The following is a 26,782-nucleotide window of genomic DNA, read 5'->3' on the forward strand; positions in this document are numbered from 1 at the left end:
TTAAAGCATAATACACATAGAGAGAAGAATATGTAAAAGTCTACAGCTCACCAATTTTTCACAAACTGAACACACCATGTAACCAATACCACATCAAGAAAGAACTTTGTTAGGTCTCTTAACACTCTACTGGGGTTGGGAAAGTATTAATGTTCATATCCTCTGTTAACTAAAACAGGATCAGTTTGGAAAGGACAAGTCCAGAATGTGAATTCAGGTGTAAGCACCACTAAGGGCTTCCCTGGTGGCTCAGCGGTAAAGAACTCACCTGCCAATGTAGGAGATGTGGGTTCAATCCCTGGGTTGGTAAGATCCCTGGAGAAAGACATGGCAGCCCACCCAAGTATTCCTGCCTAGGAAATCCCACAGATAGAGGAGCCTTGCGGGATACAGTCCATAGGGTTGGAAGAGTCAAGACAGGACTGAGTGATTGAACAACTACTACTAATCACCACCACATGGAACTTTCAGAACAGCTAACAGAGTACCATTCATCCATTCAACAGGATTTACGTGGTTACTATGTGCTGTGCCCTGGGTAAAATCTGCTGATGATACAATGGTAAGCAAGAGAAACAAGGTTCCTGCCCTCATGGAGATTACCTCTTAATGGAAAAAGAGACCAAAAACAAGTCAACAAATAAAATGAAAGTTGTCACAGATACTATAAAAGGACAAACTCTGAATGAGACAATTAAAGGAGTGAAAATGACCTAGTTTTAGAGTGACCAGGAAAGGTCTCTCTGAGGAGGTGACAGCAAAGCTGAGAGCTCAAGGTCAAAGAAGATAATCATGCAAACCACAGTGGAAGGATGCCAAGAAGAGGGCACAGTATGTACAAAGGCTCTCGAGGTAGGCTGGCAAACACTGAGTGAGCTGGATCCAGGCACTGAAGAGTATCAGTGTGGCTGGAACAGTTTTGGAAGGAGAGAGATAGGAAGGGGTCAGACAGTACACCGTCTTGTGATCCAAGATTAAGAGTCAGAATAAAACCCAAAGTGCAGTGGAAAGCTCTTGAAGAGTTTTAAGCAGGGGAGGAACATATTTGTGGTTATGTGAAAATACTTTTATGAAACATTTCAAACCTATAAAAAAGCTATAATGAACCCTCACAGCATTATCAAATCTAAACATTGTTACAGGATCCAATTTTATTACAAGTAAAACATCAATGATACAATGTAGCTAAAGCTAACAGCTGTCTTTTCCTTTGCTTAGTTTTCAATATGCATTCAGCTTAAATTTACGTCCTGATTTCCTCTGATGATACTCAGACACATCAGGCTTTCTATCAAACCCTCTTTCCCACAAGCTTCTCCTGCAGCCAAGTCTGATCTGCTCTCACACTGGCTGTTCTCTACATCTAGGGCACAGCTGTCAGCCTGGAAGCCCCCTTAACTTCACTATCATGTGGGATTCCCCTCACTCTTCTTTGGAGCTGGATCCACTGTTTCCTGGATCAGTATATGCCTTCCTCTGTCTTGTCTTTCCCCCTCACTTAGAACATTTCCAGTAACTTTCTGAGAGGGGAAATAATGGAAAAATCTGAGGTATTTCATGTCTAAAAAAATGTTAGCCTACTTTAACCCACAACTGATAGTTTTCCTGGGTTTAGAACTCTGGGTTAGGAATAATTTTCCTGTGCTTCCCTAGTGGCTGAGTGGTAAGGAATCTGCCGGCCAATGCAAGAGACACAGGTTCGCTCCCTGATCTGGGAAGATCCCACAAGCCACAGAGCAACTAAGCCCATGCAGCACAGCTACTGCACCTGTGCTCTAGGGCCCGGGAACTGCTACGAGCTCACGTGCACTACACACTGTGCCATGACAACGGGAGAGGCCGCCGTGGTGAGGGGCCTGTGCACGGACGGCAACTAGAGTAGCACCCCCCTTGTCACAACTAGAAAAGAGCCTGTGCAGCGACGAAGACCCAGCACAGGCAAAAATAAGAAACAAATAAAATTATATACATATAAAAGAAATAATTTTCCTTAGAATTCGGAATAGATTCCTTAATTGCCATCTAACTACAGACATTATTTTAAGAAGGCTGAAGTTACTCTGAATTCTTTTTGTGGTATCTTTCGCTTATGTAGAAAGTTTCAGTATTTTCTTTTTGTCCTCGGTGTGCTGTGGATATAATGATCATGTTTTACCACGTGCTTTAGTGGGCATCTATTTGCATCTGTTATGCTAGAACCTGATTTCACTTTGGAAACACAGACCCTTTCATTAAGGGGCAGCATCTGAATTATTTCACTGATCATTCTTTCCTCTTTGTCCTTCCTGTTAATTATGTATTGCTTACGTACTAGGCTAATTAGGTCACACATTCCTGTATATCCAACTTACCACATTATGTCCCACTTTGCTCACTGTCCTCTCTCTGCCTTGCCTGTCCTTCTCAATCTCACATGCTGATCTCATGTCTCTTCTCAGTCTTACATGTTTTTATCCCCTCTGTCCAATTTCCAGTTGCAGATCCCAGGACTTACTTCTGGGCACATTCTCTTTTCTATCATCAATGTTCTCTCCAGATGAACTCATCCAAGTTGTAACTACCACTCCTGAGCTGACGATTCCTAATTCTTTATGCCAGTCCTTACAGTTCTCTCTAGAAATCTCAATGCCTTCTTGACATTTCCACCTGGGTTGCCTAACAGACACCTCAAACTTAATGTGACCAGAACAGCTGAATTTCACTCCAACCTGCAACTCTAGCTCTAGTCTTCCATTTTGGTACAAAAACCAACACACACCTAGTTCTTCAAGTATAAAATTTAGGACTTGTCCTTGATTCTCTTCTCCTTCGCATTCCATAGTCAATCTATCACGTTCTGTAGCTCTATCTCCAAGTGCATCCCTGAGCACATGTGCCGCCAACTACTGAAGCTTGTAAGCCCCAGAGCTTGTGTCTGCAAACAGGAGAAATCATGGCGATGAGAAGCCTGTGCACCGCAACCAGAGAGTAGTGCTTCCCCAGCAACAGCTAGAGAAAAGTCTGCGCAGAAAGGGCAACCCACTACAGCCAAAAATAAATATATAAAATTATTAACAAAAAAACCATTTTCCTTAGAATTCTGAATAGATTACTCAATTGCCATCTAGTGTCTAGCATTATTTTGAGAAGGCCGAAGTCACTGTGAATCACTTCTCTTTTGTGGTATCTATCTTCTCATTTCTACTGCCACTTTCATTCTAGGACAAGCCCAGCAACCACCACTTCTTACCTGTGTTCCTGAAATTATCTAATTGAGCTTCCAAATTCTATTGCTGCTGCCCTAGAGCTTATTTTTCACAGAGAAGTCAGAGTAATCTTTACAAGGCGGACATCAGTAGTCTGCTTAAAATACTCTTAACAGCTTCCTATCACATCATGAATTTCGTTCTAATTTTTATTCTGATTTATAAAGTACTATAAATCAGGCCCCTGCCTATTTCTCCTCTCTGAATACGTCTCACTTGCCAGAGTAAACCACAATCTGTTAGAATAATCATATAGCTATGAAATCAGGTCATATTTACTGCAACAGAAAACTACTAGATACTACTCAATCATTTCAAGGAAAGCCCAAAGAAGAAATATGTGCTGGGAATTTGGTAAGTAAGATTTAATTGATAAAATGTCTGTTTCAGGTTTTTTTTTTTTGGCTTCAGTTTTATAATGCTGCTGTTTCCTACAAACACAGACAAACAAGAATTCAGTCTCTGAGGTGCTGAACTTTCCCCTGACTACTTACCCTGTGGGCAGACATTCTTCTAGTCTCTTGTATTGGTAGCCAGAGTTGGGGTTGATTTGGCCTCCTGGGGTGCAGGCTGTAGCCTGGATAGTTAGCTGATGGCAGGCACACTTGGACCTGCATAAAACAGAAGAGTACAACTACTAGAGCTGGGGGACTTTCTTCAGAGGCGAGAAGTACTACTGAGAAAAGGAGGGTGACAAGGTAGTAACATTTCTTTTTCTTCTCCCATATGTGTAAATGAGAAAGGAAAGGACAGTAGGAATATGACAGAGTAAGAGTAAGATAAAGAGACACAGAATAACAACTAGCAACTGAATGCATGATGGGGGGAAGCAAAGGAAAAGGAGAATCAGAGGAAAAAACAAACATAAGACACATGTGTTGCTGTTCAGTTGCTAAGTTGCGTCTGACCCTTTGTGATCCCATGGACTGCAGCACACTGGGCTTCCCTGTCCTCCACTATCTCTTGGAGTTTGCTCAAGTTTATGTCCAATGAGTCGTGATGCTATCTAAACATGTACCCAGGATTATGCTGTGGGGTCCCAGCCTCTCTGGAGGCCTTATAGAAGGAGCTACAGCTAAGAAAGCAGATCAAGGAAGGTGAGGCAAGGAGAAGTGCAGTATAAGGCAAAGAAAGTGGTGGAAATACAGGAAACCACAACAAAGTTGGAGGCAGGGCCACAATTCCCTAAGCAACTCACTTGTCCCGGCACCCATCTTTGCAGTCACAGCCGACAAGAAACTCAGGGCCTGTGTTAATGAAAACACCCTTGCCCGGGATCCGTTCCTTGCTGTAGGCCACCTGAGGTGGGGGAGTCGTGTCAATCTCGTTAACGCAGGATAGAGGAACGTCTTCCTTCCCATAGGTGATGTCCAAAATATAGTAAAAAGGCTTATAGGGCTGAAACTTTCGGTCCACAAGAACATATGGATCCAAACAGAACATCTCCAGGAAGAGGAAGTCACAGCCAGTCTCAAAAAGGTAACGCTCAATCTCCTGCATTGTCCGAAGGCAGAGGCCACAGGGTGTCTTATAGATAACATGAAAGCCCATCTTGCGGTTTACTCGGCGCCGGGCTGTCATTCGCCGAAAGTCATAGAGTAGTGGGACTAACAGAGGGTTCTTGCCCCGATACTGCTCACTTCTCATAGGTCTGACTCGAGACAGACAAGTATAGCTGCAGACATGAGGTAAGTAGAAAAGCTTCTCCATGGGGGCACGGTAGGAGGGCTCTGCAGGGGCCCGCTCCAGCATGCCATGGAAGGCTGGGGGTGCTGGGGGAGCTGGGGGTGCTGGGGCAGAGGTTGTGGAGCCTAAAGGTGACCTGAAAACGAGATGCAAGAGATCAGATCAGAAGGCAACAGGACCTCTCTGTTGTATAAGTAGCCCATTAGCTGGCTAAGCCACTTCTCTAACCTGTCAAATAGCTATACTCTTGAAGCTAAAGATGACACAAGTAAATCAAACTTCCCCTTGTCTTAATGGACAAGGAAACACCCTGGTTACTCTTCATTAACTGATAATAACTGTTTCAACAGTGTGTCTTTTCCTGAATTTTATTTTTTCCTGTGAATTATGGGACTAGCATCCAGTCTTCTATCCATGCTAGTTGCTTCTACTATGTTTCCTATAAATGCCCTTACTGACCTCCAGGATTCAAGGAAAGAGGCTACCAAGTTCCCTTTCTATTGTACTGATGACGACACCATATTCAACAAGCAGTCTTAACAAATGACTTTCTGGTGATTGTATTTCTAGGCACCTAGTTTCTAATTCAATTATTCTTACTTTTTGTTTCCTGGAAAATTCCAAGGTTAAAGCTTTCAAGTCCAAACTTCTCACCATCATAATCTTAACAAGGCCCCTTGTGGCCAAGGAACCTCCCCATACAGTGACCACTCAGTCCACATTGCCAACATTCCCCACAGAGAGCCTGAGATTTTCTCACCTATATGTCTGATTGATCCCAGGTTTCCCACCAGGGGCATTTTCACTGAGTGCAGGGGATGTAGGGGAGGAATGACCAGAGCCCACAGATCCTGGCCGGAAAGATGTGCTTTTTTTGGCTACCTGCTTCCGAGATTGGGCAAGCTGGCCTTCCAAGCTTCTAGGAGATTAGAGATCATACAGTAAGGGATACAGAAAATGTAATATAAAAGAAACTGCTGAAAAAGAAGGAATAGCACTCACTCACTGTCACCTGCCTGGGGGGACAGAGCTGGACCAGGTGGGGCAGGTGGGGCAGGTGGGGCTGTCGGCTGTGGGGGTTCCATAGGCTTGAACTGGGTTCCAGTACTTGTTAGATCCTGAGTGTACTGGACCACAGGACCTTTGCTTCTCACAGCACCTATAAGAAAAGGAAATTGACCATAGAGAACATAAGAGCTGTGCCATTTATATTCATCCACAGATCTGATTCTCAATTTATATAATAAAGCAACAACGGAAACATTTTAAGTGCTAAGACTGTTAGATCTCATTATTTATACCAAAAAGTGGGAATACTGACACAGGCTGACTTTCATTTAAATAGTAAGATTTTATCTTCCCGCCTCAGACAATTTACATTCATAATTATTCTATTGCTGTCATTGTTATTTAACTGCTAAGTCATGTCTGACTCTTTGTGACCTTATGACTTAGCCCACCAGGCTCTTCTGTCCATGAGATTTCCCAGGCAAGAATACTGGAGTGGACTGTCATTTTCTCCTCCAGGGGATGTTCCCAACCCAAGGATTGAACCTGTTTCTCCCGCATTGGCAGGTGGATTCTTTACTACCGAGCCACCAGGGAAGCCAATTATGTTATACTTTGGTAAAAATTTTCAAAAATACACTCTCTGATCAATTGATGTTGTCAAGAAAAATTAACCAAAAAGTATGCCAGGAACATATAAAAACAAAACCAAAATTTTAAAACAAGTTAACCACACGTGGTGGAGAAAAATTAGACTGGAAGGCACGGGATATGGCTTCAATCCCTGAACTGAGAAGCTTCCACATGCCACAGAGCAACTAAACCCATGTGCCATAACTACTGAGCCTGTGCTCTAAAACCCGGGAGCCAGAACTACTAAGCCCGCATGCTCTAGGGCCTATGCTTTGCAACAAGAGAAGCCACTGTAATGAGAAGCCTGGACACTGAAATGATGAGTAGCCCCTGCTAGCTGCAACTAGAGAAAGTCCTTGAGCAATGAAGACCCACGGCAGCCAAAAAAAAAACAAAAAACAAAAACAAAAGACCACAGATAACATACACAAAGCAGATAATCCTCATGTGAATAACAGAGGTAGTTACTACCAACAATACCCCTAACCTAAGCCAGTTGTTTCAGATTTTTATGTGTTTTTGAGAACAAATCAGAGCCATAGCATGTTGAGGCAGCAACACAAATTCATCACCACTACTGGAAACTTAGGAACACGTCCTGTTTTCAATGTGGCAGTAGTGTCATCCTGGTAAACAAAGGATATAGCCATCGTACATACACCTCTTTGCTGATTCGTCCATTTCTTCCCTCTCCCAGATAGCTTTCAGGACTTACCCATATTTGGACGTGTTCTGAGCTGTCCCCCTTGCTTCTTCTCTAGTGCAGAGGCGGATGATGTCTTCATGCTGAACATGGGCTCCAGTCGCGTAGAGCCTCGATAGATCCATTCACATCTTTTGTCATCCTAGAGGATTGCAAGGAAGGAAAGGTGGCAGGGGAATGGGTTAAAGGCCAGAATCTACCCTGCCACTTGTGAAGAATACCATGTGCCTCCCTTGGGGGAAATCTCCCTGATGAACGCCCAATTCCCTATCTATTCAATAAATTTATGTGCTAGGCTCCACAACAGGCATCAGGAATTAAACAACAACAATAAAACCCCCCAAAACAAAAACACGTATATTCCTTGTTTAAAAAAATGACAAGAGATAGATGTTTATACTGAGTATAAGACATGTAACAAGGATCATTAGGATCAGAGGGCTGAGATAGCTCAGAGAAGAAATATAATTCTAAGAAAGGTGTGAGAGGGGAGAAAAGGACAAGTACAGAAGATTTAAGAGTTAAGCTGGGCCTTGAAAGATCACCAACACCTCAGAATTCACTGATCCCTCTTTTTTGTCCCATTACACTATCGATAACCGTGGGAAAACAGAACTAGCAGCCTTCTCTGTACCTACATGCATTGTGGATACTCCTGGAGAAAAGCAAAAACCAAAACACTATCATGCAGATTAGAGTCTTAAATTCAGGGACTTTATTTTTAATAACCACGCATAGAGGAATGAAAAAAAAGTAAAACATGACCCAAAACAGTGAGAACAGGTAAGAGAGTAACAAAGAAGAAAAGCTGTGGCATGGCTACATATCCACAGTTATGCTACGCTCCCCCACCCACCCGAATCCCCACCCCTGAGCCTCCAAAGAAGAGTACCAGAAAGAGGATCCTGACTAGGCTGCCGTCCACCTCCTCGACTCGGGACTTCCACCACGTGCCTTCCCACTCGGTCTTGATCAGCTGGCCACTCTTGAGCAACACCATGGGGCGGTTGGGGTAAGCGGTGATATACTCTTCTATGAAGTCTCGGCAGGAGATGTCTTCTATGTCCTCCCAAGTCTTTTTCACTGTCCCAAGGAAGAAGTAGGGCTGAGAGAGGGCAGGTGGGGCATGTCTTGATAGGGGAAAAGGGTTGACAAGGAGACGTTTGGCATTTTTCAAGTTGGGAGGGAGAAAAAAAATAAATGAAGAAATCATAACCTCAAGGGAAGCAAAACCATGACCACTTAAAAGTACTGAACCTAATGTGCAAACGCACACTCAAATTCTGCAAATACTAAATGAATTAGCAGTATGTAAACACAGGTGAGTCACTCATTTCCTAGACATGGATGTTTCCTCTTAGGAAAAGTCAAGTGGAAGTTCTTGCTTACTTGATAAGTCTAAAGGTAAATCAAAAAGAATCAGGTGGCACCATAAACTGATTTAAAAAAAACCTGTCCTTCCTTCTCATGCTCCATCAGGCTTTCAAAGGACCCTGAGTGTATTTACTGCCGTGTTATGTGGAAACAGCCATTTTACTTGACTTTCCTGCAACTAAAAACAGTTGCTTCTATAAGAGTCTCTCCTAAGCCAGAGTCACAAGTATAGAGGACACTATGAAGACCCCATCTAATACAGGCTCTGTAGAAAGCACTCTGAAAGCACTACACAGACTGCAGATTTACACAAATGTTAAACATGAGACTAGGAAAGAAGTAACATCTTCTCAAACTTAAATCACTCAGAAATGAAATTAAAACACATCTACAATACGTGCATCCACTCAAAGTCAGTCATGATCTTCTAATGTCTGACTCTATGGCTGCCAAGACCTAACACTAGACATGAGCAAATAAAACTGTTCTCTCTCAAAGAACATTAATCAAACTTATGCTCTCAGAGACTAAAACACCAAGAACATTAGGGCTTTTCCACTGGTTGTCTTAAGAAATACAAGGTAGAAGAGGAAGCAAAAAGAGCTAAGGAAAAAAGGAGGGACACTCACGTGGCCGGCAAATGGGATACAGTTCAGACTGTGTCACATAGGAAGCATAGCCATCATCAAAGAAAATGAGAAACCTGTAAGGAAAGAGTGATGGTACAAAGACTGCAGGTTATTATATTTAACATGACCAGAAATTATTATAGCTTCCATTCCTCTGGATCACAAACAAGACACAATCCAGGGAACATGTTCCAGTGTACTATTTTCTTTCTACTAGTCTTTCTTCTCATCCCAAGAGTTAAGAATTCTCCCTTAGGTTAGCACATGCAAACTATTATATATAGAATGGATAAACAGTAAGGTCCCACTGTATAGCACAGGGAACTATATTCAATATCCTGTAATAAATCATAATGGAAAAGAATATTAGAATTCTCCCTTAATCTAACCAACATATCCCCACTTTCCCAAAAGTGATTTATTCTTGTTATACTATTGGACTCTCACATTGCTGAAAAATATTTAGTCTCCATTTCTTCCTTCTGTATGAATTCTCTATTCCCCTAACCATTAATCAATCTGGATTACTCTCCCCTGACCAAATTTTCTCTTTGAGAAAAGGGAAAAGGGAAAAAAAGGGGGGAAAGGGAGCAAGAAAGAACCACCCACATGACTCTGTGGCAAAGAAAAGAGAGTTTCCAGCCACTAAGGACTAAGAACATCAGAGCTAACTGTGAGATCTGGGCTATGGCTTAAACAGGGCAGATGATGTGCTCCTGGTTTCCACTCTCTTTACAATCTTCTGTCTAGGTACCTGAGCTTGTTTTTGACGTTTGGTGTCTCAGCTACAATGCCAGCATAGAGCCAGACCTGATTCCCATCTTTGTATTTGGCCACTACTCGACTGCCCACATACAACTTGTCAGCAGGAGGGTGGTAATCGTAGGCAATGTGGTTTCCTGACAGAAGACTCTTTCCTTTGTTGTCAAATTTCACCTTGTACTTCTTCCCTGACCCTGAGTCAAACGGAAAAGAGAAACAAAAATTTTTAAAAACCATCAGTTTCTGTGTGAGACACTGATGCTATGTTCTGGTTGCTATGTGAGAGACAAAAGCCAAAGGCTGTGGGGAAAAGACACAATCAGTGACGGCGGCCTGTGGGCTATGCATTAGCCCTCCCTCTAGCCTGAACATACCAACTGTCTGGATGGCAATAAGGGTGCCTTTGTGCCACGTCTTAGTTCTTTTTTTGCCAAGGATGCGCATGTTGACGACCAAGTCACCATCTTTGCTCAATTCTCCAGGCATCTGACTCAAGGTTCCTAGGAAGAAAGCAAAGTTGCTATAAAGAGATATGGCACAGATTGGGGAAAGAATGGAAAATAAAGAGGGTACTGGGTTATTGGGACAAATGGGGTAATCTCTGATCCTTAACCACTTTTCCTGCTCCCTTGGCCAAGGGCAGAAATATAAGACACAGTTGACTCAACTCTTTACGCTAACAGGAAAAATATGAATTGAAATTCACATGTAACTCAAGACCATCTCACTGTAACCAAATATTTCTGACTCCTTATTAACAACATTAACTATTACTCATTAAATGCCAAGCAGCATGGTGGCTCAGACCATAAAGAATCCACCTGCAATGTGGGAGACCTGGGTTTAATAACTGGGTTAGGAAGATCCCTGGAGGAGGGCATGGCAACCCACTCCAGTATTCTTGCCTGAAGAATCCCCATGGACAGAGGAACCTGGTGGGCCACAGTCCATGGGATGGCAGAGTCTGACATGACTGAGCAACTAAGCACAGCACAGCTTTTATAAATCATTTTCCTGGGAGGGATCTCTTAATAGCTGCATTCTACAAACAAAGCTTCCTTCAGACCTCTTTTTTCGAGTTTGAGTTACTGTTTTCTTTAACCTTCATCTGAAAGAAGGTATCAAAAAAAGAAAGAAAGAAAGAAAGAAGGTATCATTAGCACGGAGCTAAAAAGGTATTTGGACAAAGGCATCACATGGTAGAAAGCCAGCAGACAAACGACTTAAGCCAAGAGATGTCCCCAGTGGTCCAGTGGTTAGGACTCTGCACTTTCAGTGCTGTGGGCCTGGGTTCGATCCCTGGTCAGGGTACTAAGACCCTACAAGCTGAGTGATGCAGCCAAAAAAAAAAAAAAGACTTAAGCAAACAGCAAGGAGAATCTGTGGTATTAAAAGAATCCTACAGAGGTAGAGAAAGATATTGAAATGTTAAAACACAGTCAGTAGCCATGAAATCTCTGTAGGACTTCACCTCTGCACCTATACCAAGATGCCTCCTGACTCTAACCTTTGTGTAGATCCTGGGAATTACTCTTCTTGTTGACAGCATCCATGAACTTCTGGACATCTTGAGCCGATTTTCTTAAGGCAGCCATAGCTTCACGGAGCTGTAAGGAAGGGGATAAGGGAGACAAGTTTTTAAATAGTAGCACCGTTTCTTGAGAATAACAACTTGTCTTTTAAAAAATGAAAAAGACTGAGTTATGTTTAGAAGCTTACAGTTACTTCTAGAAGCTTATAGTTACTCTATCAGGCAAAACTTGACCTTTCTTACAAATCTGGTTCAGAAATCAGCTTAAGGAAGCTTCCCTTGATTAATTAATCTAGCTTATCACTGCCAAATTCTATATTCATACAGCACTCAGTGTATGTATCTATAAGGAGCCTTTGCATTCTTATAACATCTATTAGAGAACTGCAACCCGTGAGGCTGACTTCAGGGTGACTGGTTATATCTTGATGACTGAACTGACTTAACGGTTAGGCCAAAAGTTTCTTCTATCTTCATATTCTTCTCTCTCATCCTTCTCCTACTCATTTCAAGTTACCTTCTGGTCTTTTGGAGTTCTGTTCCCAGCATCACCTAGATAAGAAAAATTGAGTGTAAAAGACTTATACATAAGAATTTCCAAGAAATCAAGAACCAAACTATCATGGGAACACTAATGATAACAACTATGAACCAGATATAGATACACATATCTATGTAAAAGTACAAAAAGCATTCAGAAAGATAAACAGCAAATAGATGACAATTCTTACCTGGGGACAAAATACTGGTACAGATGACAGTCTATGGGATCTGGGATGTTCAAATACTTGAATTTTTATAACTATAATTTTTTTATGGGTTATCTGAATGATTTGAAAAATGAAATGTGGCCAGTGAATTAAGCTAAAATGTTTCTTCTTGAGTAGTGCTGTCCAGTAGATAATGGTGATGGTTGTACAACCTTGTGAATACACTAAAAACCACTGAGTTATACATTTTAAAGGGGTAAATTTGTTATGTAAATTACATCTGATTTTTAAAATTTTTTAGTCAAATTTAAAGGCTTCCGTGATAGCTCAGTTGATAAAGAATCTGCCTGTAATGCAGGAGACCATGGTTCAATTCCTGCTATGATAGACATATTCTGTTTCTGCACTGTCCAATCTATTAAAATTTGGCTACTAAGCACATGAAATGAGTTTTAAATTTTACTGAAGTGAAGTAAAAGTTGCTCAGTAGTGTCCGACTCTTTGTGACCCCATGGACTATACAATACATGGAATTCTCTAGGCCAGAATACTGAAGGGGTAGCCTTTCCCTTCTCCAGAGGATCTTCCCAACCTAGGGACTGAACCCAGGTCTCCCACATTGCAGGTGGATTCTTTACCAGCTGAGCCACAAGGGAAGTCCAAGAATACTGGAATGGGTAGCCTATCCGTTTTCCAGCGGATTTTCTCGATCTAGAACTCAAACCATGTCTCTTGCATTGCAGGCAGATTCTTTACCAACTGAGTTATCAAGGAAGCCTTTGCTGCTGCTGCTGCTGCTGCTAAGTTGCTGCAGTCGTGTCCGACTCTGTGCGACCCCATAGACAGCAGACCACCAGGCTCCCCCGTCCCTGGGATTCTCCAGGCAAGAACACTGGAGTGGGCTGCCATTTCCTTCTCCAATGCATGAAAGTGAAAAGTGAAAGTTGCTCAGTTGTTTGACTGAGTACTGGAGTGGGGTGCCACTGCCTTCTCCGATGGAAGCCTTTAAATTTGACTAAAAAATTTAAAAAATCAGATGTAACTTACATAACAAATTCATCCCTTTAAAATGTTTAATTCAGTGGTTTTTAGTGTATTCACAAGGTTGTACAACCATCACCATTATCTAATTCTAGAACATTTTCATCACCCTGAAAAGAAATCCCACTAAGTATGGGGTTTCTATTAACAGTCATTCCCCATTCCACCATATTGGCAACCTCCAGCAACTACTAATCTACTATCTGTCTCTACGGTTTTGCCTTTTCTATACTTCACATAAATGGAATCATATGTGGTACGTCACATGAGATTTATCTATGTTGCAGCATTATTAGCACTTCATTTTTATGATTAATATTCCATTGTATGACTATATTATATTTTATTTATCCATTCATCAGTTGATGGACATTTGGGTTATTTATACTTTTTGGCTGTTATGAATAATGTTGATAGGCACATTTGTATATGAGTTTTCAAAAATAATTAAAAAATTATTTCTGGCTGTGCTGGGTTTTAATTGTGATGCACATGCTTTCTCTTTCTCTAGCTGCAGTGGGCGGGCACTACTCTAGTTGTGGTGGTGTATGGGCTTCTCCGAGCGGTGGCTTCTTTTGTTGTGGAACACTGGCTCTAGGGTGCTTAGGCTTCAGTAGCTGTAGGCTCAGCAGGGTGCAGCACACAGGCTTGGTTGCCCTAAGGCATGTGGGATTTTAGTTCCTGGACCAGGGATCAAGCCCATGTACCTTGCATTTGCAGGAGGATTCTTAACTGCTGGACCATCAGGAAGTCCCTATATGAGTTTTTATGTGGGCATATATTGTCATTTTTCTTGGATTATGGCTAGGAGTAGAACTGCCAGGCCATAAAGTAACTCAATGTTTAACCTTTTGGTGAATTCAAAGACTTGTCCAAAGTGGCTGTACCATTTTGCATTCTCACCAGCAATTTTAGAGGGTTCCAATTTCTCCACATCCTTACCAATACTTACATTACTATCTTTTTTCTTACAGCTATCCTAATAAGTAGTTTTGACTTGCATTTTCTTAATAGCTAATGATGTTAAACATCTTTTCATATACTTATTAGTCATTTACACATCTTCGTTGAAGAAGTATCTATTCAAATATTTTGCCTATTTTTAAATGGGCTATTTGTCTTTTTACTCTTAAGTTTAAGAGTTACTCATATATCCTGGAAAATACTAGACTTCACATTTCACGTAATTTTTTAATTTTTGGCCCTGCCATGTGGTTTGCAGGATCTTAGTTCCCCAACCAGGGACTGAACCCAGGATTTCCACAATGAAAACTCAGCATCCTAAACACCAGACCACCAGGAATCCTCACATTTCACATAATTTAAATAGCCACATGTGAATGGTGGCTACTGTATTATACAGTGAAGTTTCAGAGATTTATAACATTTAAAAATGGAAGGCAATGGTGATAATCATTTTGCAATAAATATATATATCAAATCATTATGTCTTATACCTTAAATACTATATTATCAACTATATCTCAGTAAAACTTGGAGGGAAAAGTGGCAAAAATAAATAAATGAAAAGCAATGTAAATGACCAAAAATGAAATAAAAATTTAGTGAGATCGTCAGATAAAAAAATCTATATGCAAAAGTCAACTTCATGTCTAAATACTAGCAAAACTATTTAGAAATGTAGTTTTTTTAAAAAGTTAGTGCAAGCTTTCTGTGGAGAAAATGAATCAACCTTAATGAAAAATATTAAGGACTAAATACATTATCTTTGTATGGGAGATTTAAATACTATGTAAATTATTAACTCTCTATACCCAGCTGTGGATGTGACTGGTGATAGAAGCAAGGTCCGATGCTATAAAGAGCAATACTGCATAGGAACCTGGAATGTCAGGTCCATGAATCAAGGCAAATTGGAAGTGGTCAAACAAGAGATGGCAAGAGTGAATGTCGACATTCTAGGAATCAGCGAACTCAAATGGACTGGAATGGGTGAATTTAACTCAGATGACCATTATATCTACTACTGCGGGCAGGAATCTCTCAGAAGAAATGGAGTGGCCATTATGGTCAACAAAAGAATCCAAAATGCAGCACTTGGATGCAATCTCAAAAACGACAGAATGATCTCTGTTCGTTTCCAAGGCAAACCATTCAATATCACAGTAATTCAAGTCTATGCCCCAACCAGTAACACTGAAGAAGCTGAAGTTGAATGGTTCTATGAAGACCTACAAGACCTTTCAGAACTAACACCCAAAAAAGATGTCCTTTTCATTATAGGGGACTGGAATGCAAAAGTAGGAAGTCAAGAAACACCTGGAGTAACAGGCAAATTTGGCCTTGGAATATGGAATGAAGCAGGGCAAAGACTGATGTTTTGCCAAGAAAATGCACTGGTCATAACAAATACCCTCTTCCAACAACACAAGAGAAGACTCTATACAAGGACATCACCAGATGGTCAACACTGAAATCAGATTGATTATATTCTTTGCAGCCAAAGATGAAGAAGCTCTATACAGTCAGCAAAAACAAGACCAGGAGCTGACTGTGGCTCAGATCATGAACACTTTATTGCCAAATTCAGACTTAAATTGAAGAAAGTAGGGAAAACCACTAGACCATTCAGGTATGACCTCAATCAAATCCCTTATGATTATACAGTGGAAGTGAGAAATAGATTTAAGGACCTAGATCTGATAGATAGAGTGCCTGATGAACTATGGAATGAGGTTCGTGACATTGCACAGGAGACAGGGATCAAGACCAGTCCCATGGAAAAGAAATGCAAAAAAGCAAAATGGCTGTCTGGGGAGGCCTTACAAATAGCTGTGAAAAGAAGAGAAGCGAAAAGCAAAGGAGAAAAAGAAAGATATAAACATCTTAATGCAGAGTTCCAAAGAACAGCAAGAAGAGATAAGAAAGCCTTCTTCAGCGATCAATGCAAAGAAATAGAGGAAAACAACAGAATGGGAAAGACTAGGGATCTCTTCAAGAATATCAGAGATACCAAAGGAACATTTCATGCAAAGATGAGCTCGATAAGGACAGAAATGGTATGGACCTAACAGAAGCAGAACATATTAAGAAGAGATTGCAAGAATACACAGAAGAACTGTACAAAAAAGATCTTCATGACCCAGATAATCATGATGGTGTGATCACTCACCTAGAGCCAGACATCCTGGAATGTGAAGTCAAGTGCGCCTTAGAAAGCATCACTACGAACAAAGTTAGTGGGAGTGATGGAATTCCAGTTGAGCTATTCCAAATCTTGAAAGAATATGCTGTGAAAGTGCTGCACTCAATATGCCAGCAAATTTGGAAAACTCAGCAGTGGCCACAGGACTGGAAAAGGTCCGTTTTCATTCCAATCCCAAAGAAAGGCAATGCCAAAGAATGCTCAAACTACCGCACAAATGCACTCATCTCACACGCTAGTAAAGTAATGCTCAAAATTCTCCAAGCCAGGCTTCAGCAATATGTGAACCGTGAACTTCCAGATGTTCAAGCTGGTTTTAGAAAAGGCAGAGGAACCAGAGATCAAATTGCCAACATCCGCTGGATCATGGAAAAAGCAAGAGAGTTCCAGAAAAACATCTATTTCTGCTTTATTGACTATGCCAAAGCCTTGACTGTGTGCATCACAATAAACTGTGGAAAATTCTGAAAGAGATGGGAATACCAGACCACCTGATCTGCCTCTTGAGAAATCTGTATGCAGGTCAGGAAGCAACAGTGAGAACTGGACATGGAACAACAGACTGGTTCTAAATAGGAAAAAGAGTTCGTCAAGGCTGTATATTGTCACCCTGTTTATTTAACTTATATGCAGAGTACATCATGAGAAATGCTGGACTGGAAGAAACACAAGCTGGAATCAAGACTGCCGGGAGAAATATCAATAACCTCAGATACGCAGATGACACCACCCTTATGGCAGAAAGTGAAGAGGAACTCAAAAGCCTCTTGATGAAAGTGAAAGTGGAGAGTGAAAAAGTTGGCTTAAAGCTCAACATCCAGAAAACGAAGATCATGGCATCCGGTCCCACCACTTCATGGGAAATAGATGGGGAAACAGTGGAAACAGTGTCAGACTTTATTTTTGTGGGCTCTAAAATCACTGCAGATGGTGACTGCAGCCATGAAATTAAAAGATGCTTACTCCTTGGAAGGAAAGTTATGACCAACCTAGATAGCATATTCAAAAGCAGACACATTACTTTGCCAACAAAGGTCCATCTAGTCAAGGCTATGGTTTTTCCTGTGGTCATGTATGGATGTGAGAGTTGGACTGTGAAGAAGGCTGAGCACCCAAGAATTGATGCTTTTGAATGGTGGTGTTGGAGAAGACTCTTGAGAGTCCCTTGGACTGCAAGGAGATCCAACCAGTCCATTCTGAAGGAGATCAGCCCTGGGATTTCTTTGGAAGGAATGATGCTAAAGCTGAAACTCCAGTACTTTGGCCACCTCATGCGAAGAGTTGACTCATTGGAAAAGACTCTAATGCTGGGAGGGATTGGTGGCAAGAGAAGGGGACGACAGAAGATGAGATGGCTGGATGGCATCACTGACTCAATGGCCGTTGAGTCTGACTGAACTGAACTGAAGGTTGAAAATTCCATATCCAAAGAACCAGCAAATCCACTCTTACAGTATCCTACGATATCCTAAAAAGATTCTTGCATGTGTGCATCAAGGATCAAGTATAAGAATATTTACAGCATTATTTATAATTGCAAAAAAACTAAAAACAAATGAAATGTCAATTGTTAGGAGACAGATAAACTGGCATGTTCACATAATGGAGTGCCACACTGCAGCAGTAACTGTATGAAGCACCGCACGTCAGCATGATACTGATGAAGTCATCGAAAAATCCATGCAGTGTCTAAGATTCCATTTACCTAGCTCAAATATAGGCAAAATTATAGCACTTTTGGTGATACTGAAGAGACAAGACTGGACAAGCCCCCCATGCAGAAAACAAATACAAAACTGGACAAAATGGCCAAAAAAATAAAATAAAATAATTTCAGGATGCTGGAAACTGTCCAAAGGCAAACAATAGATTGATAAGTATTTATTTCCGAAAAACTGCTTAACCTTATGGTAACAAAAGTGGGAGTCTACGGATCTCTTTCCTGGGGCAGCTCCCATCCCTGTTCCACTGTCAGCATGGTGGGCAAAAACTGTACCTTTACCATCAAAGGGCTAGCACTAACAAGTAGCTCTGCTAGTCTGAGGCTGTAGCTCTTGCTTAAGAGTGAACAACAAACCAGTCAGGGATTTAAGGAGATTCTGAAAATGAGAGAGCCACACTCAGGCTTTAGGTAAATTCTCTATACATTCTTGGGTGACTATTAAAATACGCACATGCAAAGAGGACACAAGTATGCCTGATTAACCCAAGGTCAAAGAAAAAAAAAAAATCAGGAAATTAAAATTTATGAGGTACATGAAAATTAAAACTCAACATAAAAAAACCTATGAGATGCATGCAGCAAAGCAATGCTTAGAGGGAAATTTATAGCTTTAAATGTTTATACCAGGAAGGAAGAAAGGTCGAGTCAATAGTCTCAGCTTCAACTTTAAGGAGGGACTTCCCTCCTAGTCCGGTGGCTAAGACTCTGAACTCACAATGAATGGGCCTGGGTTCACTCCCTGGTGAGGGAACTAGGGATCCTGTGAGGGATCCCACATGCCACAACTAAGACTCCTATGCCACAACAAAGATCAAACATCCTGTGTGCCGCAACTAAACCCTGGTGCAGCCAAAATAAATATTAAAAAAAGGAAAGAAACTAAAAAAAGAAAAGCAAACCAAACCCAAGAAAACTGGAAGGAAGAAAATAATAAAGACCAGAGTAGAAATCAATGAAATGGTTAACAGAAAAAGAGTAGCAAAAATAAATCAATGAACTCCCAATACTTGTTCTTTATAAAAGAACTAAAATTGATTAAACCAGTAGCTAGATTAACCAAGAAACAAGGATGAGATCCAAAAAACCATATCAGGAATGAAAGGGACATCACTATAGAACTACAGAAATTAAAAGGGATCATAAGGGAAAAAAGATCTTCACAACCCAGATAATCACGATGGTGTGATCATTGACCTAGAGCCAGACATCCTGGAATGTGAAGTCAAGTGGGCCTTAGAAAGCATCACTACGAACAAAGCTAGTGGAGGTGATGGAATTCTGGTTGAGCTATTCCAAATCCTGAAAGATGATGCTGTGAAAGTGCTCCACTCAACATGCCAGCAAATTTGGAAAACTGAGCAGTGGCCACAGGACTGGAAAAGGTCCGTTTTCATTCCAATCCCAAAGAAAGGCAATGCCAAAGAATGCTCAAACTACCACACAAATGCACTCATCTCACACGCTAGTAAAGTAATGCTCAAAATTCTCCAAGCCAGGCTTCAGCAATATGTGAACCATGAACTTCCTGATGTTCAAGCTGGTTTTAGAGAAGGCAGAGGAACCAGAGTTCAAATTTCCAACATCCGCTGGATCATGGAAAAAGCAAGAGAGTTCCAGAAAAACATCTATTTCTGCTTTATTGACTATGCCAAAGCCTTGACTGTGTGCATCACAATAAACTGTGGAAAATTCTGAAAGAGATGGGAATACCAGACCACCTGATCTGCCTCTTGAGAAATCTGTATGCAGGTCAGGAAGCAACAGTGAGAACTGGACATGGAACAACAGACTGGTTCCAAATAGGAAAAGGAGTTCGTCAAGGCTGTATATTGTCACCCTGCTTATTTAACTTATATGCAGAGTACATCATGAGAAACGCTGGACTGGAAGGAACACAAGCTGGAATCAAGACTGCCAGGAGAAATATCAATAACCTCAGGTATGCAGATGACACCACCCTTATGGCAGAAAGTGAAGAGGAACTAAAGAGCCTCTTGATGAAAGTGAAAGTGGAGAGTGAAAAAGTTGGCTTAAAGCTCAACATCCAGAAAACGAAGACCATGGCATCCAGTCCCATCACTTCATGGGAAATAGATGGGGAAACAGTGGAAACAGTGTCAGACTTTATTTTTGTGGGCTCCAAAATCACTGCAGATGGTGACTGCAGCCATGAAATTAAAAGATGCTTACTCCTTGGAAGGAAAGTTATGACCAACCTAGATAGCATATTCAAAAGCAGACACATTACTTTGCCAACAAAGGTCCATCTAGTCAAGGCTATGGTTTTTCCTGTGGTCATGTATGGATGTGAGAGTTGGACTGTGAAGAAAGCTGAGCACCGATGAATTGATGCTTTTGAATGGTGGTGTTGGAGAAGACTCTTGAGAGTCCCTTGGACTGCAAGGAGATCCAACCGGTCCATCCTAAAGGAGATCAGTCCTGGGTGTTCATTGGAAGGACTGATGTTGAAGCTGAAACTCCAGTACTTTGGCCACCTCATGTGAAGAGTTGACTCATTGGAAAAGATCCTGATGCTGGGAGAGATTGGTGGCAAGAGGAGAAGGGGACGACAGAGGATGAGATGACTGGATGGCATCACTGACTCGATGGACGTGAGTCTCGGTGAACTCCGGGAGTTGGTGATGGACAGGGAGGCCTGGTGTGTTGCGATTCATGGGATCGCAAAGAGTCGGACACGACTGAGCGACTGATCTGATCTGATGAATAACATATGACAATCATTTAGACAACTTTGATAAAGTGAACAAATTCCTAGAAAGACACAAATGAACAAAACCAACTTGAGAAGGAATAGAAAACTTAAATAAATATATCAGGTAAAGACAATGGAGGGCTTCCTTGGTGGTCCAGTGGTAAAGACTCTGAGCTCCCAATGTAGGGGGCCCAGGTTTGATCCCTGGTCAGACAACTAGATCCCACATGCAGGAACTAAAAATCCCATGTGCTGCAACTAAGATCTGGAGCAGCCAAATAAATAAATACAAATAAGTATATTAAAAGAAAAGAAAATGGATTAGTAATTAAAAGCCTTCCCACAATAAATTACAATGTGATATGCTGAATTGGATCTTGGAACAGAAAAACCAGAAATGGAATAAGGTCTGGAGTTTAGATAAAAAGAAAGTATCAATGTTTGTTTCTCAGTTTTGACCAATATCTAGCATGGCAACATGAGAAGAAACTGGTAAAAGGTATGAAGGAACTGTCTATTACCTCTGCAACTTTTCCACAAATCTAAAGTGATTTCAAATTAAAAAGCTTATTTATAAAAAAGCTTTCCACGAAGAAAAGTCCAAGCCAAGACGGTTTCATTGCTGAATTTATCAAACATTTAAGGAAGAAATAATACCATCCCACACAACTCAGAGGAAGGAACACCTCCCAACTCATCTTGTAAGGCCTGTATTACCTTGATGCTATAGCCAAAGACATCACTACAAAACTACAAACAGCCCTCAAATGTATGTGCAAAAACTGTTAAACATTTGCAAATCCAATACAACAACATATAAAAAGGATTATACACTAAGACAAAGTGGGGAGGGGGGCAAGGATGAGAGATTTATTCCAGGGACAAAAGATTGGTTTAACATCCAAAAAATAATTATTGTAATACATTCTATTAATAGGATAAATGATACAAGCCATATGATCATCTGAGGACAATACAGAAAAAGGAGCTAACAAAATCTAAAATTGAATCCAGTTATGATAAAAGCTCTCAGGAAACTAGGAACAGAAGCAACTTCCATCAATCTGATAAAGGATACCTACAACTTACACCATATTAATATGTAAATAAAATGTTTTCCTGCCAAAATCAGGAATAAGGAAAGGATGTCTGCTTTCAAACTTCTTTTCAACATCACAATGAAGGTTCTAGCAAGCATAATAAAACAAGGGTGGGGGAAAAAAGGACTTCTAGATTAGAAAGGAAGAAGTAAAATGACTATTTCCACATAGCATGATCTAATATATAGAAAGTTCTAAGGGAGCCATGAAAAACTTCCAGGAAATTGATAAGCTGATGCGAAAATTTATTTGGACTATATATGAAATACAAATGAATTTGGAGGATTTTCACAAAGTGATTTTAATACTTACTGTCAAGCTATAGTAATTAAGACAGTGTGGTGCTGGTAAAAAATAAACATTTAGATCAAGTGAAGTGAAGTCGCTCAGTCATGTCTGACTCTTTGAGACCCCATGGACTGCAGCCTAACAGGCTCCTCCGTCCATGGGATTTTCCAAGCAAGAATACTGGAGTGGGTTGCCATTTTCTTCTCCAGGAGATCTTCCCGACCCAGGGATTGAACCCAGGTCTCCTGCATTGTAGGCAGATGCTTTACCATCGTAGCCACCAGGGAAATGTGACCCTCAAATATATGGCCAGCTGACTTTCGACAAGCATCCTGAAAGGACACTCTTTTCAACAAGTGGTGGTGGAACAACTAGATAGCTGTTAAGTGAAACAAACCAACCAACTACCCTCAATCCTTACTTTAAGAATTTTTATTCTTCAAAAGACATCATTAAGAAAATGAAGAGGCCACATCTGAGAGAAAATGTTTATAAAACAGACCTAATAAATGAATAGTACCTAAAGTACAATAAGTCAGGAGACATATATATTGACTTAGAAAAGCCAACAGTAAAAAGACAACCAATTTTTTCAAAAAGGCAAAATGATCTGAACAGATAGTTGCCTAAAATACATACATAAATGGCAAATGTATGTGAAAAGATGCTCAATGTCTTTAGAAACATACAAACTACAATCACAATGTGAAGGAGTCCCCCAGTGGTCTAATGGTTAGGATTCTGGGCTTTCACTGCTGTGGCCCAAGATCCCGCGCAGAATGATACTGTCATGCACCCACTAGAATGGCTAAATGAATGACAATACCAATCACTGACAAGGATGTCTCCCATACTTTGCTAGCAGGAATGTAAAATGATACACTTTGGAAAACACAACAGCAGTTTCTTCAAAACTCATACGTTTACCTTAAGACCTAGCAATTCTACTCTTGGGTGGAATATCCAAGAGACATGAAACAAAACATGGACATTAAAACTTCCACACAAATATTCATAGCAACATTATTCATAATGACCCCAAACTGCAAACAACCCAAATGTTTATCAACTGAGGAATGGATAAAAACATATGGCTATCCATACAATGGAAAGTTATTCAACAAAAAAGGAACAAACTACTGATAAACGCAACAAGGATGAACCTCAAACACATTATGTTAAATGACAGAAGGCAGACATGATAGATGACATACTGTGACCCTACTTAATAGTAAATTTCTAGAACAGGCAAAAACTTCACAGAGAAAGCAAGCAGATCAGTGGTTGCCAGAGGGTGACAATACAGACTAATGACAAACAAGCATGAAGGCACTTTCTGGGGTGATGCAAGAGTTCTAAAACTGGATTGGGGTGAAGACTGCAGTACTATAAAATTATTCACTAAAACTCAACTTGTACACTTAAAGTAGGTGAATTTTATAGTATGTAAATTATACCTTAAAAATTGTTATAGACAAAACCAAATAATCTGCTTTGAGATATATATATATACACACACACATACATGTTAAATGCCATCTATTAAAAAAGCAAGGAAATTTAGAATACAGATTATACAGAATGGGGAAAGGAGAATAATTCAATCAGGAAGTAGCAGGTAGGGAAGATCCATGACACTAACAATCTTCTATTTTTTTTTTTTTCTGTAACAGACAAGTCCAATAGTTAGGAATATGAAGTTAGTGAGAACGGTTTCTCCTCTCTTATCGTCTATCTGCTCATCTTCCCATGTTTCAGTTTCAATCCAGAGACTTTCCAGTCCATAGCCTCATCTCTTACCTGAATCAATACTAAGGACATCATCGTCTTCATCAGGAATCTCAATTATTTCTGTAGGCCGGGAAGCTTCATCTTCAGAGCTGCTGTCCCGGTACTGTAGTCCCAGTTTGGAATAAAAGTCCTTCACCAAAGACTCACAGTTAGTCACTGCCCTAATATTGGAACACATGTAGAAAAGGTCAAAGCCAGCAGAAGCAGGGGTAAAAGCCATTAGAATTTATTTATATATATTTAACTATATAATGACTTCTATTCAAACAGATCATATTCCAAAGTGTCTCTGTTTTGAATTTAAGAGGCTTATCCCATAGAAAAAAAAAAAAAAATTGTGGTTTCTTGAAAAATCCAAAGTAAGTTCAAAGCATGGTCCTTTCAACTTCATTATTTACCTTTTGTTGTTTGAAAATACATTCTAAGTGACAAGTAGGGCAAAAGAAACCACTCTTCTGGGGGTTTAGAGTAGAAATAAGGTTCGAGGAACTTGTTAAAGCTTCACAGTTACATAAAACAGCAAATCTTCACAATATGCACTCCCTAGATGATTCTAGTAAGAAAACAAAACAGCTGTTCTGAAGTAGAGTGTAGGATAAAGAAGCGGAAGGGACTCAAGACTTGGACTCCCCTACTGCTGATCAGTAGCTCAGATGGTAAAGAATCCGCCTGCAATGCAGGAGACCTGGGTTTGACCCCTGGGTCAGGAAGATCTCCTGGAGAAGGAAATGGCAACCCATTCCAGTACTCTTCCCTGGAGAATTATATGGACGGAGGAACCAGGTGGGCCACAGTCCATGGGATCACAAAGAGTCAGACAGGACTGTGTGACTAACTTTCACTGCTGATCATATATTAACTGCTGATAGATGAATATTATATGATGACTGTGCAGACAATTTGGGCCTTAACCTTTGAGGAAGAGCAAGGTTCTCCATGTCTGTACCTTCTAAAGTACAATGTCATAACAATTATACTATTTTAAAAATGTCTGCCAATGGGCAGATTTACTATTTCCTATGTGGTTCTTACCTGGATGCATCATCAAAGAGTTGGTCAACATGGGCCACCTCAGATTCCTTTTGTATTACCCAAGTCTCCAACTCTGCTAGTTGCTTCTTGCGCTGCTGTACACAGTCCATCTTTTCCAGTTCTTCATCAATGAACTGTCGAAGCTCCTCCATTGAGATGCCCAGCTCCTCAACCACGGACTGTTGCAGCTCTGCAATTTCTTCAGACTCCACTGCTGCTGTTGCAGCTGCCAAACCAAGGCACCCAGGGAGGGAGGACATATTGCTGTCCTCTACATGGAGCAGGAAACTAAAATTACTTTTGGAGTGATCATAACCACAATAGAGAATTTCAGTCCCCTAATAAAACTCATTCCTACTCAGCTACTTGTTACTCAGATATACGTAGTTAGGTTTGAGTCCATGTCCACCCCCCACCCCCAACCCCCGAGTTCTCCAGTGTCTGAAGCTGAGATTTTGTAGAGTTCTCATCTCCTATAGGCTGTAGACTATAGGCCTGAGTAAAATGAAAAAGTTTGACAGGGCACGGAGGACATATATCACACAAGGAGCTACCAAAAATAATGTTTTAGGAAACTGAAAAGAAGCAATTTATTGAGGTAGATATTTCTGTGACCTGTGTTCCTTGACTAATGAGATAAATCTTTACACGCTATGCTAATTTGAGCAAATACCCCCACCTGGAGGGGAAGGTTTGGTTTACAACTCCCTAATTCGTTGTTTTCTCTTTAATTACTTTTCTCCTTACATCACTTTGTTTTCACGTTGAAAGACACTTAAGTACACAAAAGCTTGCAGCACAAAAGGTTTTCCCAAAGTAAAATGAAATAAAATAATATGGGAATAAAAGGTGGCTACCTAAATCGACACTTCAAATACTCGCACATACAACACACACTGGTGTTAACTGCTTTTTCGATCAAACGGTTAAAGCAAAACTGAAGCCAGAACGCCATGCGACCCCAGTGCCAGTTCTCACTGTCTCCATTTCTCTTTTGACCACACGCCGCCCCACCCCCGCGCTACCCATTTTAGGGGTGCGTCCCACCCACCCGCAAATCCAGTTCAACACCGTCCCCGCTTGTCTCCGGGAAAGACCTCCTTCCCACCCTCGCCCGACCTCTTACAACAAACAAAACATTCCATACAAGCCCTTGGTCTCCGAATACCTCAATTAACAGTATTTCCCACACCTCCCTGCTTCCAGCTAAAGATGGCTCTTTCTCACCAGCCAGACCCCAGACTCACGACGCAGGGGTCGGCCTCGGTAGGAAAGAACGAAACCAAACAGAAAAGGGAGCAGGGGGAGGGGAAGAAGCGTGAGGGAGGGAAGGGGAAGGCGGGGGGGGGGGGGGGGGGAGCCGGAAAAAAAAAAAAAAAGACGCCGGAAGCAAGCCTGAGGTGCCGTTCCGGTTGCTGCGACGGTAGCCTGATGGGGTCAAACCCAAAGCCGCAGGGCTCCCCTCGAAGGCTGGGAAACTCAGGGGCGTACGCATGCGTCAAGGAAAATCCTTCCAGGGCACACGTTAGAAACGATTGGCGGGTAAAGTGGGCGTGGTTTAGATACATTACAGAAAGGCTCCGCCTCTTCTACCACCCCTCAACTGGTGGTAGTAGTACTAAGTTTGTTGTGCAGAGGCTCAGTCGG

At 41.1% G+C, this 26,782-nt stretch overlaps 1 protein-coding gene across 3 annotated transcripts in view; it reads right to left on the reverse strand.

Annotated features, from left to right (window-relative positions):
* The window catches only part of SETDB1 (SET domain bifurcated histone lysine methyltransferase 1), a 32,094-nt gene extending 5,620 nt beyond the window's left edge, over positions 1–26,474 (reverse strand). Inside the window, exons 1-14 of one of the 3 annotated variants that reach the window (XM_070785732.1) lie at positions 26,363–26,474; positions 25,136–25,406; positions 24,113–24,264; positions 12,089–12,123; positions 11,548–11,647; positions 10,415–10,540; positions 10,033–10,234; positions 9,279–9,352; positions 8,168–8,358; positions 7,288–7,417; positions 5,934–6,090; positions 5,692–5,850; positions 4,444–5,067; positions 3,740–3,856 (exon numbers count right to left, since the gene is read on the reverse strand). In XM_070785732.1, the coding sequence (XP_070641833.1) occupies positions 3,740–3,856; positions 4,444–5,067; positions 5,692–5,850; positions 5,934–6,090; positions 7,288–7,417; positions 8,168–8,358; positions 9,279–9,352; positions 10,033–10,234; positions 10,415–10,540; positions 11,548–11,647; positions 12,089–12,123; positions 24,113–24,264; positions 25,136–25,395 (2,327 nt within the window). In that variant the 5' untranslated portion in view covers positions 25,396–25,406; positions 26,363–26,474. Of the gene's footprint in view, positions 1–3,739; positions 3,857–4,443; positions 5,068–5,691; positions 5,851–5,933; positions 6,091–7,287; positions 7,418–8,167; positions 8,359–9,278; positions 9,353–10,032; positions 10,235–10,414; positions 10,541–11,547; positions 11,648–12,088; positions 12,124–24,112; positions 24,265–25,135; positions 25,407–26,303 lie in introns of all 3 variants that reach the window. The other 2 variants (XM_070785733.1, XM_019956084.2) reach the window with 2 other exon arrangements.
* Between the last annotated feature and the right edge of the window lie 308 nt (positions 26,475–26,782).

This window comes from Bos indicus, chromosome 3 (assembly GCF_029378745.1).
Source record: "Bos indicus isolate NIAB-ARS_2022 breed Sahiwal x Tharparkar chromosome 3, NIAB-ARS_B.indTharparkar_mat_pri_1.0, whole genome shotgun sequence".
NCBI lineage: Eukaryota > Metazoa > Chordata > Mammalia > Artiodactyla > Bovidae > Bos > Bos indicus.